Below are 15655 nucleotides of genomic sequence, written 5' to 3'. Positions count from 1 at the left end.
AATCAATGAGAAGGAAAAATGAACAAACAATAGGAAATGAATCAATACAAAAATATCTGGTTATTGGAAAATATCAATAAAATTGACACACCTCAGGCTAGACTGCATACAAAAAAAGGAGATATAGGATCACAAATGATTAAAGGGGCTTTGTTACAGGTCCTCCAGACATTAAAGGACTCAAAAAAATATTATAAATAGCTTTATGTCAATAAACAGGATAACTTCGAAGAAATGAACAAGTTCTTTGAAAGACAAATTTTTAAAATGGGCTCAAGAAGAGTTAGAAATCCTGAAGAGTTCTTTATCAACAAAAGAAATTGAACTCAGTGTTAAAAACTCTCCAACAAAAAACCCCATGTCTAGATGATTTACTTGATGAGTTCTATTAAAAATTTAAGGGAGAAAATATTACCAGTCCAACACAAACTCTTTCAGAAAACACAGAAGAAAAACAGAATTCCAAATTCAGATCATAAGGACAGGCTTACCATGATACAAAAACTATTACAAGAAAAAATAACCATAGACAATATCTCTCATGAATGTAAATGAAAACATTCTTAACAGAATAATATGACCAAATAGAGTAAGTCCCAGCAGTGCCAAGTTGGTTTTTATGTCAAAAAGTCAATCAATGGAACTTCACACATTAATAAAGGAGAAAAATCATACGATCATGTGAATGGAAGCTGAGAATCTCACAAAAATGCATTAAACAAAAACATTAAACAAAATAGGAAGAGGGGGAATCCTTTTTAAACTTAGAAAGAGTATTTCCAGATCCCCCCTAAGATCAGGAAGTAGGCGAGTGTTTCCACACCACTTCTCGTCTACAGTGTCTTGGTGGCCGTCTCACTGCAAACATGCAAGAACTCAAAGACATACCGGGGAAGTTCATGCAGAGATAGCATGATTATGTACACAGAAAAATCCCAAGATATCTACGAAAAAGCTGTTAGAAATGATAAGTGAATTTATAAAACTCTCAGGATACACAGTAAATACACAATATATATATTGTGGTGGTTTTAAAATGTCTACAAATTCTTGGACAGTCTTCCTTTTAAAAGATAGATTCTAGGGGCACCTGGGTGGCTCAGTCGGTTGAACGTTCGACTTTGGCTCAGGTCATGATCTCACGGTTCGTGGATTCAAGCCCCGCATCAGCCTCTGTGCTGACAGCTAACTCAGAGCCTGGAGCCTGCTTCAGATTCTATGTGTCCCTCTCTCTCTGACTCTCCCCTGCTCATGCTGTCTCTCTCTCTCTCTCTTTCTCTCTCTCTCTCTCTCTCTCTCAAAAATAAATAAAACATTAAAAAAAAAAGATAGAGTCTAATATCCTTTCCTTGTGTGTGGGCTGACCATAATAATGTGCTTCTAAAGAATAGAATGTGGCGGAAGTAACAATGTATGACTTCTGAGACTAGGTCATAATAGGCATTGCTGTTCCTGTCTTGTTCTTTGGGATCACTTGGTGTGAAGGAAGCCAGGCACCTCGTCATGAGGTTACTGGAGCAATCCTGGGGAGAGGCCCAAGGAGAGGGAAACCAATTGGCCAGCCCCCCCTTTCAACCACGTAAGTGATTCACCTTCGAAGTCTATCCCATAGCGTCCGTTAAGCTATCATAGATTTCAGCCCCTCAGTCTTTGAGTCTTCAGCTAAAGACCCAGCTACAGAGAAGTAGAGACAGGCCATCCTCTTTGTGCCCTAATCTAAATTCCTGCTCCACAGAAACCACGAGAACTGACGCAAAGGTCTGTTTGTGTCACGGAGCAAGATTCTCAAAAGCCTTTGTAAAGGCCGGGCCTGGCCTTTCTCAGAAAACTCCAGAACATGAACACGTGGTACAGAGCCTGCTGGGGGTGAGGTGACTGCCCAGGGGGCCAACACTGGAGCTGCACACAGTCGATTTGCTTGTTGCCTCCTCTTTTGCCCTCAGGAAGCAGGGCAGTGCCAGTGAGAATCAAGCAAAAGCAGAGATCCACAGACATGCATAAGCCTGGGGGTAAGTGTGGTCTCTGACAGCCTAGAGCCCTGAACACACGTTGTGTCTGACATGAGCCCCATAGGCTTGAGTCCCACAGCTCCTCATGTTGACGGGCAACATCTTGTTGAACCCACATATAGGTAGGGGTAGAGGGGAAGAGCTCCCAGAAAAGGGACATCTAGGGACCAGTACCCACATGGGCTCCTGTCTAAGCTTCGCCCCACCCAGATGGCTCTCATACTCTGGCACTGCTGGGCATTAGAAGGATATTTTGAAAACTTCCAGAAAATACAAGAGACACAACCAGCACCAACTGTGCCAACTTGGCTGTTCCTGGCATGTTCGAGGGGGGAACTTAGGAAAGTTTGAGGAATGCACTTCCAAGCTAGAACACCACTCACCTGGGCCTAAGGGCAGTACTGAGATTTATCAGTACCTAACGTACTGTGGTGTCTTTTGACTTTCTCAGGAAATTTCATGTTAGCATCATCAGGTGAAATAATTTCCCCAAGCGTAAAGGAAGTTCCTACTCAGTTTTTAAAAACAGTCTGGAAAAAGTCTGAAACTATTAAACTACCAAGTCACCTAATCCTTTCTAGATTAGGATGGGGGTTATTATTTGTCTCCTTGACATAACCGCCTCCAGTTGTATGGTCTCACCTGGGCTCTTATGAGCCCAGAGCGTGGGATTGACTTAGATTAAGAATGATTTAGATAAAGTCCGAGTGTGTTGCATTACTACTGTTCCTTGTATTCTCCTCTGCTGGAGTGCCCTTCTGACAATGCTCCTGAGGTCCATACCCCTCAAAGATTCTGGCTGGGACAGTGGGAGCACACAGAAATTCATGAATTGCTACAGTAATCCAGCAGTCATTTTTGATATTGTTTTCTTCTTGAAGATGGATCTCAATCATCCATCTACATATTGACTGACCATCTAAAAAACATCATGTGGCTTGAGTCACCTGGATTATTGCCTCAGACTTCAAAATGTTCTGTCAGCAGGCTCTTTCATCCTCATGGATCACGTAATTCTAAAATGCTAATCTATGAACGGCACTTCTACTGCTTGTCACTTTCATGGTCTTGCGTTGTCCTCCGTTCCCTTTTTCTGGCCACTGTTTTTCTTGCGTACAGGCCTTTCCACATCCTGTTTGTCCCACATGGAGCGTTATCACCCGATTGTCCCCACTGGCTGGCTACTTTATGCCTGTCTTGTGCCTCCTTCCATTTTACTTTCTCTTGGAAGCTATCTCAACCTCCCCAAACTAGTTCTCCCTATTATTACACAAGCCACGCTTTAATCATTGCTTTCTTAAAAATATGTCTCTTTCACTAGAATGCAAATTTTGTTAGAATAGGGTCTGTATCTGTCCTGTTTCTCATCATACATACTTTGCGTAACATGACAATTTAACAGAAAATTGTAGATGAATAAGTAAATTACATAATGTTTACAATGTTATATTAGTCTCTCATTCTACAGATAAAAAAAAAACTGAGGCTTGCCAAAGTAAAATAGTTAGATTTCATATGTTGAGAAAGTTTAGCAGCTGTTGAAGGTCTACTGTTTTCCTTTTTGGAAACCTCAAACAACAACAAAAAAATGTTTTTGTGTCTTGAAGCTTTGGAGCTTTCCATGGCAATCATCTTGGCGGTCACTTCTTCAGAACTGGGCAGGGGTCCTGATGTAGGGTAAAAGTATGGAGAGGTGCCTTTGAATTCTTCAGAGTTATTTGTATCTTTAGTATAATCGTATCTGTGTCATCCCAGTAACTGTCATCTTCAACATGTGCCTCAGCCAAGCTACCAATATTTCATGACTTGATATTTATGTTCTGTCTCAGTAGCTCTTAATATCCTTGCTCATACCATGAAAAGGCTCCATGTCCTGACACCACATTCTTAATCCACTCAATCTTCTCCACCAAAACCAACAACAAACAAAACAAGCCACGTAGCTGTGTTCTGGCATGAAGTTCGTGGCACAGCTTCATTCCATATCTACTGGAGGAATCTAATGCAGCTGGTCTTTTGATCAAACAATTCTTTTTAAGAGAAATGAGATCCTACATGTTTTTCATATTTCCAGTTAAAATATGAATCACATTGTTATACTAACTCCTGTAAAAACACCTTGGGCTTAAAAAAAAAGTCTTGTTTCTCTCAGTTTAAATGCTCTAAAAAAATCTCAATTATCTATGTGTCTGTCTATTCTGGAAAGATATGTACAAATATGCAAATGTTAACAGAGTCATACATTTCACAGGAAATTCCTCCATTTCCTTCCCCATCACTACCTTTGGGATCCAGGACTGTTAAGGCTATGCAAAAACACTATTCTGTAGAGATTTTGAAGCAGTGCAGGTAACATCTGAACATTGCATTTTATTGCAAGTATGAAGAATATGAATATTTGACTGGTATCAGTCTCTTGCTGTCCTTAAATTTCAGTCTAAAGAACACAAAGATCCAAAATACACTCTGTCTCCAAAAGGAGTCTCCAGTCCCCTTCAATACTAAAAAAATTAAGCAAGCAATGACAAAGAAGAAACCAAAGTGTTTTCAAAGGAAGGATCAGTCATAAGGACAGAAAAATATTAAGTTATGCCACTGATCAGAATTCCAAATAGGAACAAGAGTACCAGAAGGGGCAGTAATATTCTGACAAAGGTAGATAGATACAACAGTTGGTTGCTATAACCACTTTGTAAGTTTCAAATATGTAATTAAAGGTCAAAAGTGTCCAGCTGTGTCCACGTTGGACTCTTAAGATGTTTGGTGAGAATTTTCCTCTCGCCTTAACCTATGATGTACCCTGAAGAGGTTGCAAACCTGCAGCTGAGGGGGCAGTTCCCGCTAGCAGACATGCGGTATTGGGGTCCCACAGTGAGTTTTCTTCAGTACATCCATATTTCTGTCTCCAGAGGTTGGGGGGTCTGCCAATACTGACTTCCATATTGCTGGGTGACAACAGTCAGTGGGAGCTCAGCAGTTGGCTCCCTTTCAAAGAGGTCTTGTGTTTGCTACAATTGTTTTCACTTTTATTTTCTTATATCAGCATCCCCCCGTCACTTTATTATTCATTTTACCTTATCCGCCTGGCCCCTTTAAGAAAAGGAGCTTGCAACTCCTACTCCAGAGAGACTCCCTCCCACCCATCTCTACCTGTTCAAGTTTAAGTCCATTCATGGTTCATCTCAAGTGTCAGCTCCTCTTCCCTTCCCCCAACAATTCAATGTGAGCTGACCCTCTTTTGAATACTCCTAACATTCCTTGCATTTCTTTTGTAGCCCACACAGTACCCAGTAATAATAATAACATTATTATTATCTGTATTGCACTTATCTTGTTACTGTGAGGATTTAGACGCTTACACATCTATCCATCCATTGAGCAAAAATTGATTAAGTACAAGGTGCCAAACACTAGCTTACGTTCTGAGGATGTCGCGATGAGTAAGAGAAGGAGTATCAAGGAGACACTGAGAGCAGGATCTCTTTTGCCTATCTTGGCTCCCACCCCAGAGCCTGGGAAAGTGCCTTGTACCTCGGTTGACGTTTATGGAAGTGAATTTTTGGCACCTATTAACAGTTCAGATGATTCTATTAAATAAAAGTATTAGAGCTATATTTCTTCAAAAGGCATTCTGAAAATCAATCCTCATTAACGGATACCAACCCCTAAATGTTTCTTCCCCCAATCCGGTTACTCCGAATCACCAAAGTTTTATTCTGAAATACTACTCCGAGTACTCAGATGTCCCTCGAAAATGATTTACCTGGGTAACTGCTGAAAGAGAGGCGACTACTGCTGGTGTCTTTATCATTGATGTTGAAGTCCCAGTGTTTATATATTCTGAGCATGGCTGCATATGTGTACCAGCTTGAGTGAGCAAAAAAGATGTTCTCAAATCCAGGAAGAACCTATAGCCAGAATCACAGTGAATGATGCAGAGGTATATAGATAACTGACTGCAAGTGTGGGAAGCATACAGTGATTGTGTCAATTTGGCTGTTCATTGCCATATTTATTGTCAGGAGATATGGCAAGGAGCACAAAATTAACCTCTACTGTGCACACAACAGATAGACTCTGTCCTTCAAGTATGCAAAATGGAAGACTGTGGGCAGGGGAGGCACAGGTGCACACAGCACGAGAGGAACAGCGGGGGAAGCAGAGGTAACATCACGTACTTCCAATCCCTCCATCAGTTCCTTCCTGTTCTTAACTTCTAGACAGAGGAAGCATAAGCTGATCATATGGTTGTAGCCAGGGATGATGAGATGTGCCTCACTTGGGCTGACATACAGAAAAAGTCTGTGTGTTCCGAACAAGGAAACAGAGAGAGGCGGTTTTGTGTCTCACCTTAATGAGAGCAGAGCAATGCCCCATGTCCCATCTCTTAAAAACTTTCATGCTGGAATTGTTTGTGGGCGAGACTGAGGGAATCAGATCCAACAGGTCTCCGACGGCATTCAGGAACTGAATCTGGAACACGGTCATAGGCTGGGGAGAGACAAAAGAGTGCTCTTAACAGGGGTGTGTGGTGGTAGGAGGCCATTTTCTAGTTTTCCTATTGTCAGGGATACTGTCCATCATTCCTTTGTGAAGGGTCCCGAATGTGACAAATGCATTCGATTTTATTGTAGCTTATAAAATAGTTACCATCTGATGGTTTAGAAGAGATGCTTTAGCATGTTTTGATACCCGAAACATGAGTGATATTTAGAGCCGAATCATTCTTTTTGTGGAGGGTTGTGCATTGTAAAATATTTAGCAGCATTCCTGGCCTCTCCCCATTAGATATCAGTTTTGATCACAAAAGTGTCTCCAGGCATTGCTGACTCTGCCCTGGAGGGAGGTTGCTCATAGTTGAGAATCACCGCTTTACAGCAAAATATGCAAGTAAGATGCTTTTTGATTTTTTTTGATTTTTAAAAAAATTTTCTTAATGTTTACTCATTTTTGAGGGAACAGAGTGTGAGCGGGGGAGGGGCACAGAGAGACAGGCAGACACAGAATCTGAAGCAGGTTCCAGGCTCTGAGCTGTCAGCACAGAGCCCGATGTGAGGCTCCAACTTACATGAGATCATGAGCCAAGTCGGACTCTCAACCGACTGAGCCACCCAGGCGCCCTGTGATGCTTTTGGATTTTGATTGTGAGTTTAATGTAGGACTCACTGACTTGACACCATTTGCTCCAAAGCAATGGTCAGACCTGAACATGAACTTAGTACCAACTAGAGAGCCCTGCTTTACCAAGAGTCAATCCACCAGAGTAGCCTGGGGCTGAGCATCTACAGACAAATTGGATTTTAGGCAGAGTTGGTGACAAGACAAAAACAAATGACATTTTAACTGAAAAACAAAAGCAAAAATCAGAATCTGATTATGATTATTTGTTTTTACACATATTCTCTCTGTCTCTCTTTTTTTGTTCTTTGACTACGTAATGCTTTCATTATTCAAGATTTTAAATATTATGAGATGTATAGTGGAATTTTTTTTGTGTTGATTTCTGTGTATATCCCTAGGCTTTTTACAGTGTCTTATAAATACACTTAAACATTTTTTTCTTAATGTTTATCTACTTTTGAAGGAGAGATAGAGTGTGATCGGGGAGGGGCAGAAAGAGAGGGAGACACAGAATCCAAAGCAGTCTCGGAGCTGTTAGCAGAGTCTGATGCAGGGCTTGAACTCATGAGCTGTGAGATGATGACCTGAGGGACAGTCAGACGCTTAACAGACTGACCCACCAAGGGGCCCCATTTAAAATTTTTTTAAATGTTTTTTTATTTATTTTTGAGAAACAGAGAGAGACAGTGCAAGCAGGGGAGGGTCAGAGAGAGAGAGGGAGGTAGAGAATCTGAAGCAGGCTCCAGGCTCTGAGCTGTCAGCACAGAGCCCAACGTGGGGCTGGAACCCACAAACTGTGAGACCATGACCTGAGCCAAAGTCGGACGCTCAAACGACTGAGCCACCCAGGCGCCCCAGGTGCCGCATTTTAACACATGGTAGTGTATTATACACTTCAGTCTTCACTTTGATTTTTCTCTCTTCATATTTTTCATTTGTTTGGGGGAACTTTCCAGAATTGGATGTAAAAATCTTCCTCATTCTCTTAGACATGACGCCAGCAAATGGATACATTATACTTTAACCAGTATTACATTGATGGACTTTCTGGGGGTTTCTAGTCTTTTGCTATTATAAAGTGTTCCAAAAATCAATCATCATTTCGTATGTGTGTGAGCTATGTGCAAGAGAGAGAAGGAGAGAGAATCCCAAGCAGGCTCCATGCCACCAACGCAGAGCCCAATGCAGGGCTTGAACCCACGATCCATGGGATCCTGACCTGAACCTAAATCAAGGGTTGGAGGCTCAATCAACTGAGCAACCCAGGTGCCCCTTGGCACTTCTTTAGTTACGAGTGAGTGAGGCAGAACATGTTTAAAAACCTTTGAATTTGTTTTTTGGTGAACTGTTCATATGCCTTATTTAATTTTCTTATTCTTTTTCTTATCGACTTTTAGGAGTCCTTTAAGTATTAGGGAGGTTAGTTTGTTTGATATGAATTGCTGTTTTTCAGTTTTTAATATGCTTTTAATTTTTTGCCTCTATTTTTAAGTTAAGAATGATATCACACTTATGAAAGAATTGAGATCATATGCACAATTTAAGAAGAAATAATTTTTAAAAAGCCACTAATGAACCCATCTCACAGTTTGGGAAATAGAACATCAGCTGTGCCTTAAAAGCCCCCAATCCCGCCCCTGCTTCCTTATCAGTGGTAACCACTCTGGCTCATTACCCACTTTTCTGTTACTTTATCATCTATGTATTCATCCCTAGACAACATATTTTTACATTTTCTTGTTTTTGAGTTTGTACAAATAGAATCATATTGTGTGCATTCTTTTGCTCAACATTATTTTTTTGACATTTATCAATGTTGACAGTGTGGAAATAGTCCATTCATTTTTATTCCTATAAGGTATTCAATTACATGACTATATAATATCATGATATAAGTATACATTTGGGGTATTTCCAGTTTGTAGCAAAACAAACTGTACTGTGAACTTTTATGTACAAGGAGCACCCCTCCCTCCATGGACAAGAATGTCTTTAATGTCTGGATCTGCTAGGTTGTAGAATATGTAGCGTCTTTGAATGTTTCAAGTAACATCCAATCCTTTCCCAAAGCAGATGGAACCATTACTCAATCCAGCAGTGGTTAAGATTTCCCACTTCTGGAGTGTAACAGGATGTGACTGAGGTTTTAATACACATTTCTTTGAAATTAAGCATTTCTCCACATGTTTATGGGCCATTTTGGTTTCCTTTTCTGTAAAATTCCTAGTGATAATTTTGCCCATTGCCCATTTTTTTCAATTGGGTATTTTTAAAAATGTATTTGTTCTTTGTATGTTTCATATACAAATCCTTTGCTGGTTAAATGTATTTCAAATGCTTTCTCTTGGTTTGTAGCCTATCTTTTCCCTTCCTATATAGTGTGTTCAGATGGAAAGAAGTTTATTTTTAATTAGCTGAATTTATATTTTTCTTCATGGCTAGTGCTTTGTTTTGCCTTGAGATACTGTTGCTTACCCTAAGTCATACTTTCCTAGGGGATACTTAATGCTATTCTCATTATGTCTAAGCATTTTCAATGGGCAAATCAAGAAACTATGTGGCTTTTTTTTTAAAGGAAGCTAAAAGCAATGATTTCCTACCTGTATAACAACTTTAAAAACCACAAGGTCTTTACTTCATTGATTTCTCTTATGCTGAATATCTTGATCCTCAACATATTTATTTGCTTTATAAATATATTTGATTTATAGTTACTATATCTAACTAAACCAAATTTCAAAATTGTAACATCAATTTTGTTGCTAAAGTGAGATTATTTTGTAAGGTTATTTTGGTTTTGTTTTTATGGTGGTTCTTCTTGTCCTTAGGATTTATCCCAAGAAGGATGTACCAGAGTCAGGTCATTGGAAATAACTGTTTTCTGTGTGGTTATGCTATAAACTTGATATATAGATAGATTCATGTCAATGTATTTTAAGATTTTAGGGACTGTTTTTATTCTGTGTATTAAATTTTGCTTTATAGTTAACCAACAGCATTTACATAGTACATTCAGAGAAATGTCATTCCTGTCCCTTCCACTTTTTTTTTCATCTTTTCCTATAGGTTTGGGGGGGCTGGTTTTTTTTTTTTTTTAGTTTTGGATTTATTGTTTCATTGTTATTTATTTTTGGAAAGTTGAGCAAATCTATCTATCCATCTCTTTATTATCATCTATCTTCTTTTCATTTCTTATGTAAAAGGCAGCAAACAATTCACACTGGTCTTCATTTTACTCATTTATTTATTATTTTTAATTATTTTTTAATGTTTATTTACTTTTGAGAAAGAGAGAGACAGAGTATGAGCTGGGGAGGGGCAGAGGGAGAAGGTGACACAGAATCTGAAGCAGGCTCCAGGCTCTGAGTTGTCAGCACAGAGCCCGATGCGGGCCTCTAACCCACGAACTGCTAGATGGATCATGACCTGAGCCGAAGTAGGATGCTTAACCTACTGAGCCACCCAGGCGCCCCACTTTTTTATACTTCACAACAGAATAACAGATCGCAAACATCATTCCAGACACTATTTGGAGATCTCCCTCATTCTTGTTTACAGCGACCTCATTTATACAGCCAGTCTTCTATGCATTTGGTTGTTTTCAGTCTTTTGCTATTACAGGTTCTCTGCAACGAAGAGGCTGGCACCTTCAGCATACTGAAGTTTTGCCTGTGAACTTTTGTGATAATCCTAGAAGGGGTGTTGCTGATCAAAGGGTAAATGAGTAGACGATCTGGATGCAGAGTGCCAAATGTCTCTCCAGAGCGAATATACCATTTTGTACTCCAACCAGTATTTCGGGAATTCCTACCAGTATGTTTTGTCGTTAGCCTTGCCAACAGAGTATGTGTTCACAATTTTAGAACTTTTGCCAAGTTGATAAGTGAGAAAGTATGTCTCAGTATGGTTAAAACCATTTGTATTTCTAAACTCATGAATAAGGCTTGGTTCATGTGATTCACAGCTTTTTGCATCACTTACCTATGAATTGTCTTTTTGTATATTTTTTCCAATGTGTATACACAAGCCCTGTGGAGTGTGTGTGTGTCTATTACCCCCAGGAAACAAAATCTTCATAATTTTTGGAAATATATTAAGTGCATCTTTGAGTCTTCAATTATTCAATAAGGCTTTTCAAAATATTATGATATGTGCACGTGTGTGTGTGTGTGTGTGTGCATGCGCATGCATTGCAGAGGGTGGGAAGCATAGCATGTGTACACTTGGACATTTTGCCTTAACAATGATATCAACTAAAATACTAGCTTTATGGGGCACTTGGGTGGCTCAGTCTGTTAAGCGTTCAACTTCGGCTCAGGTCATGATCTCACGGTTCGTGGCTTCGAGCCCCACGTCGGACTCTGTGCTGACAGCTAGCTTGGAGCCTGGAGCCTGTCTTCAGATTCTGTGTCTCCCTCTCTCTCTGACCCTCCCCTGCTCATGCTGTCTCTCTCTAAAAAATAAATGAAAACATTTAAAAAATGTTTTTAAATACTAGCTTTATTAGGTTAAACAACCAGAACATTCATTCAGCATATTCTCTAACCTACTCCATAGCACAGGGTGACGAAAGAAATTAAGAGATAAAGAGATTGTGTGTTAAGCTTGAATTTTGTGTCAGACATTGAGTCAGGTGCTAACAGGATAGTGCCTGTGTACAAGAGATTCGTGTGCTAGTCCTAATTTGATCTGCTTCTAAGTTAGAATATTATTTTAGAGAGAATTTTCAATATTCTTGCCATAACATATAAATTCTGAGTAGCTTTTTAAAAAACCTTACCTTTGTCTTTTCCAACACAGCCCTTTTCTTTGCTCCTACATACAGTCCATCCATTTGTGTCACAACATAGCCTGTATGTCTCCAAAATGGGTCATCCTTGTAATACTTAATGTTTTTCCGCATCCACTGATCTTGCTTCCTGCAAGAGAAATTAGATTTGCACTAGAGATCTTCATGGTAGTTCATACAAAGCTAAATTCAACCCAGGCATTTAGGGATTATATATTCAGATACTTATGCTGGTGTGATTTAAATTCTGGACCTTGCAACATTCCAATCACTTTGAGAGGCTATCATGGCAAATCCTAAATGGTTTTTTATTTCTTCCTAGGACTATGACTCTTCCTTGATAGCTTCCTGCATGCTCTGTCAGGAAGAAATTGGCTTCTTGTGGTACTGAGATCTACAAAAGTCAAGAATAGACCACCCATATGCATTTCATATAAAACCATAATGTCTCAGTAAAGTAGTAAGGATCAGTTATTAACCTTTTTTTGTTTTGTATGTGGAAGTGGTAAAGTTAAAGAACAACAAAAAAATAAAACTTCCAAGGTCAGGGTTGTTTGTATATGTTTATATTTCTCCCCACTATGTTGAGCTGTTGCTCATAACTGCCTCAACACCTTTGTCCTCACATGCTTACCAAAGAGTCTTATTTTTTATAGTCCAAACTGTCTCTCTTCTTTGAGTTCTCTGCACTTTGTAGAGAATTATTTGACATAACTTTATGTACTGAAAGCGATTTCTGATTTGTTCAGGCTCGCTCTACATCAATCTTAAATACTTTTTTAAAACATTTATTTGAGAGAGAGAGAGAATGAGAATGAGTGGGGGAGGGGCAGAGGGAGAGGGCAACACAGAAGCAGGCTCCAGGTTCGGAGCTGACAGCACAGAACCCACCGTGGGCCTCAAACCCACCACCTGCAGATCATGACCTGAGCCAAGGTACCCCTCTACATTAATCTTAGAATGCAATGTCATTGCTTCATGAGATCTAGCCCAATAATTTTAATTTTATTTTTAAAAATTTTTAAATGTTTTTATTTATTTTTGAGAGAGAGAGAGAGAGACAGCGTGAGCAGGAGAGGGACAGAGAGAGAGAAGGAGTCACAGAATCTGAAGACAAGCTCCAGGCTCTGAGCTAGCTGTTAGCACAGAGCCCAATGTGGGGCTCGAACCCATAAATCATGAGATCATGACCTGAGCCGAAGTCAGATGGTTAACCGACTGAGCCACCCAGGCGCCCCTAGCTCAATAATTTATAATGATGCTCTGTAGGATGTTGGATTTGATGAGGGGGATGCAAAGTGTATGGTTTGGAGGGCCCAATCAGGAGCCCATTTGTCCCCTAATTAATCACAGCCACAAACAAAAAACAAACTTAAAACAAATTCCACGTATAAAACAAATAGAAGTCTTCTGGATATTGAGAATTTGTAGCCATCAGAAAACTTTATCAAAATGGAAATGTTTTCAGAGGATGTCCAGAATTAGCACTAGATAACAGCTAGCACCCGGCCAGGATTAGTCACCAGGCCCATGAAACCAAAGCACCTCAGGGAGGAGGAGGTGGTCCCTGAAGGAGAGGGGTCCTTAGGGGGAAGCCGTCCCAGGCACTCTCGTGGTGGCTTCCTCCAGCTGTGCCGGCAGCTGATGATGATATTCAACGTGACCTTTGAAAGAGCCCAAATTAGAGGACATGTTGTGTGCAACCAGTTTTCAGGTCATTATCAAATAGTGCTATACCTTACTATGAGACCAGCTCTGGAATCCCGCCTAAGAGTCAGAAAAAGGCATTGGTGAAGGAAAACTGCTGTTTGTAATGAGAGATTCCGGCCCAGTAGTGTCAATAACAAGAGGAAAGTGTTATACGTACTCCATAAAATCTTGCACTTTATCCACGATGGAAGGTTTGCTAATCAGCTGTGGGTAGAGGTTAACGAAGTGGTCATACATGTGTCTGAAACAACAGAAAAAAATGGTTACATACCTATTTTCCTTCTTAGAGTAATCTATCACAGTAAATTACACAAATTTTTTACTAACTAGAAGGTCCCTTATTGCAAACCTTCCCTATCTTTTAAGAAATCAAAAGCACAGTTTAAAATTGAGAAATATGTCCAATATATAGAAAAACATATATAAAAACCAACACCCAAGTATCTCTACCTGCCTTCATTAAAGTCATTGTATTTTGCCATGTTTGACATATAGTTTTAAACAAGAATAAACACTGGATAGAGCTGAAGCCCCTGAGTACAGTTCTCTGACACTAAGCACACGCTTCATCACAGAGGTCACCCCAGTCTTGAGTTAGTGATTTATTTCTCATGAATGTTTCTATTCCATCACTAAGTATAGATTTAACAACAAATAGGACACCATAGTACTTAGGTTTCTGAACAATATATAATTAATATAAATACTGTAACACTTAATCTGTCAACACATTTTTTTATTTATTTTTGAGAGATGGAGAGAGACAGAGCGTGAGCAGGAGAGGGTTAGAGGGGGAGGGAGACACAGAACCTGAAGCAGGCTCCAGGTCTGAACTGTCAGCATGGATCCTGAGTGGGGGTCAAACCCATAGATCACAAGATCAGATGCTTAACTGACTAAGCCACCCAGGTGTCCCTCTGTCAACACATTTTTAAAGAAATACATGATCTTCTGCCATGTAAATTAATTATTTTTATCTGCTGATAGTAATCCATGGTATCCTATATAAGAGTTCATGATGCAATCAGATTACAACTTTTCACTATCACAATGCAACTTCAAACACTGATATAATGTCTTTTCTTACATATTTGCATGTTCTTCTAGAATATATATATAGCATATATAAAAGTAGGATTGACGGAGTGAATATTCTATATATCTATAGTTACTAGAGATTGCTATATTGTTCTCCATAGTGATTGCAACCATTTATATTCCCATCAGCTACGGATTTGACTTCTCCTTGCTCTACAGCCTCAGCCACACTTGGTGGGGTCAGACTTGTAAATTTTCAACAATTTAGATAGGGTTTACATGGCTTCTCATTGTTTTAATTTGCATCCCCCTTGCCTCCACAATTACTGGCTATTTGGGATTCTTTATTTTAAAACTTAATTTAAAAAATAAAAAAAAAAATAAATAAAACTTTAAAAAATTAAATGTGGCTTATATGCTGTACAGGAAACATTTCTAATTGATATAATTAACATAACATTGTGTAAATTTAAGGTGTACAAGGTATTGATTTGATACATTTATTTATTGCAATATGATTACCACTGTAGCGTTAGCTAACACTTCTATCACATCACAAAATTCTTTTTTGTGGTGAGAAAAATTAAGTTTGTCTTCTAACAACTTTGACATTTATGACACAGTATTGTTGACTATAATCACTATGTTGTGCAGTAGATCTCTAGGACTTATTCATCTACCAGTTACAAGTTTGCATTCTTAAACATCTCCCCAATTAATTAGTGAAAATAATCCCTTTATATTTATTGTGATTTAATATGCTTGGATGTATTTCTACATTTTTTTTTCTGTTTTCCACTAACCATTTCTTTCTTTGTCCTCCTTTTTACATTTTCCTTGTTTATTTAACATTTTCACTATCTTTCGTTTTTACTTCTGCTAATTTAAAAGTTGTGAAATGTACTTCCTTTAGTGATCATCATTAAAATCTTTAGAAACAGTCATCACTGTGAATCTTCTTATGAAGTCTAAATGAATTTTATACTTT

General features: G+C 39.1%; 1 protein-coding gene across 1 annotated transcript in view; it reads right to left on the bottom strand.

The window, feature by feature from the left end:
• Window positions 1-15655, bottom strand: part of PLBD1 (phospholipase B domain containing 1) — a 38313-nt gene that overhangs the window by 15081 nt on the left and 7577 nt on the right. The window contains exons 3-6 of the mRNA XM_029955532.1: window positions 13787-13870; window positions 11911-12049; window positions 6360-6500; window positions 5773-5917 (exon numbers count right to left, since the gene is read on the bottom strand). Of these exons, the coding sequence (XP_029811392.1) occupies window positions 5773-5917; window positions 6360-6500; window positions 11911-12049; window positions 13787-13870 (509 nt within the window). The remainder of the gene's footprint in view (window positions 1-5772; window positions 5918-6359; window positions 6501-11910; window positions 12050-13786; window positions 13871-15655) is intronic.

This window comes from Suricata suricatta, chromosome 10 (assembly GCF_006229205.1).
Source record: "Suricata suricatta isolate VVHF042 chromosome 10, meerkat_22Aug2017_6uvM2_HiC, whole genome shotgun sequence".
In the NCBI taxonomy this organism is placed as follows: domain Eukaryota; kingdom Metazoa; phylum Chordata; class Mammalia; order Carnivora; family Herpestidae; genus Suricata; species Suricata suricatta.
This window is presented reverse-complemented; position numbering and strand designations above follow the sequence as displayed.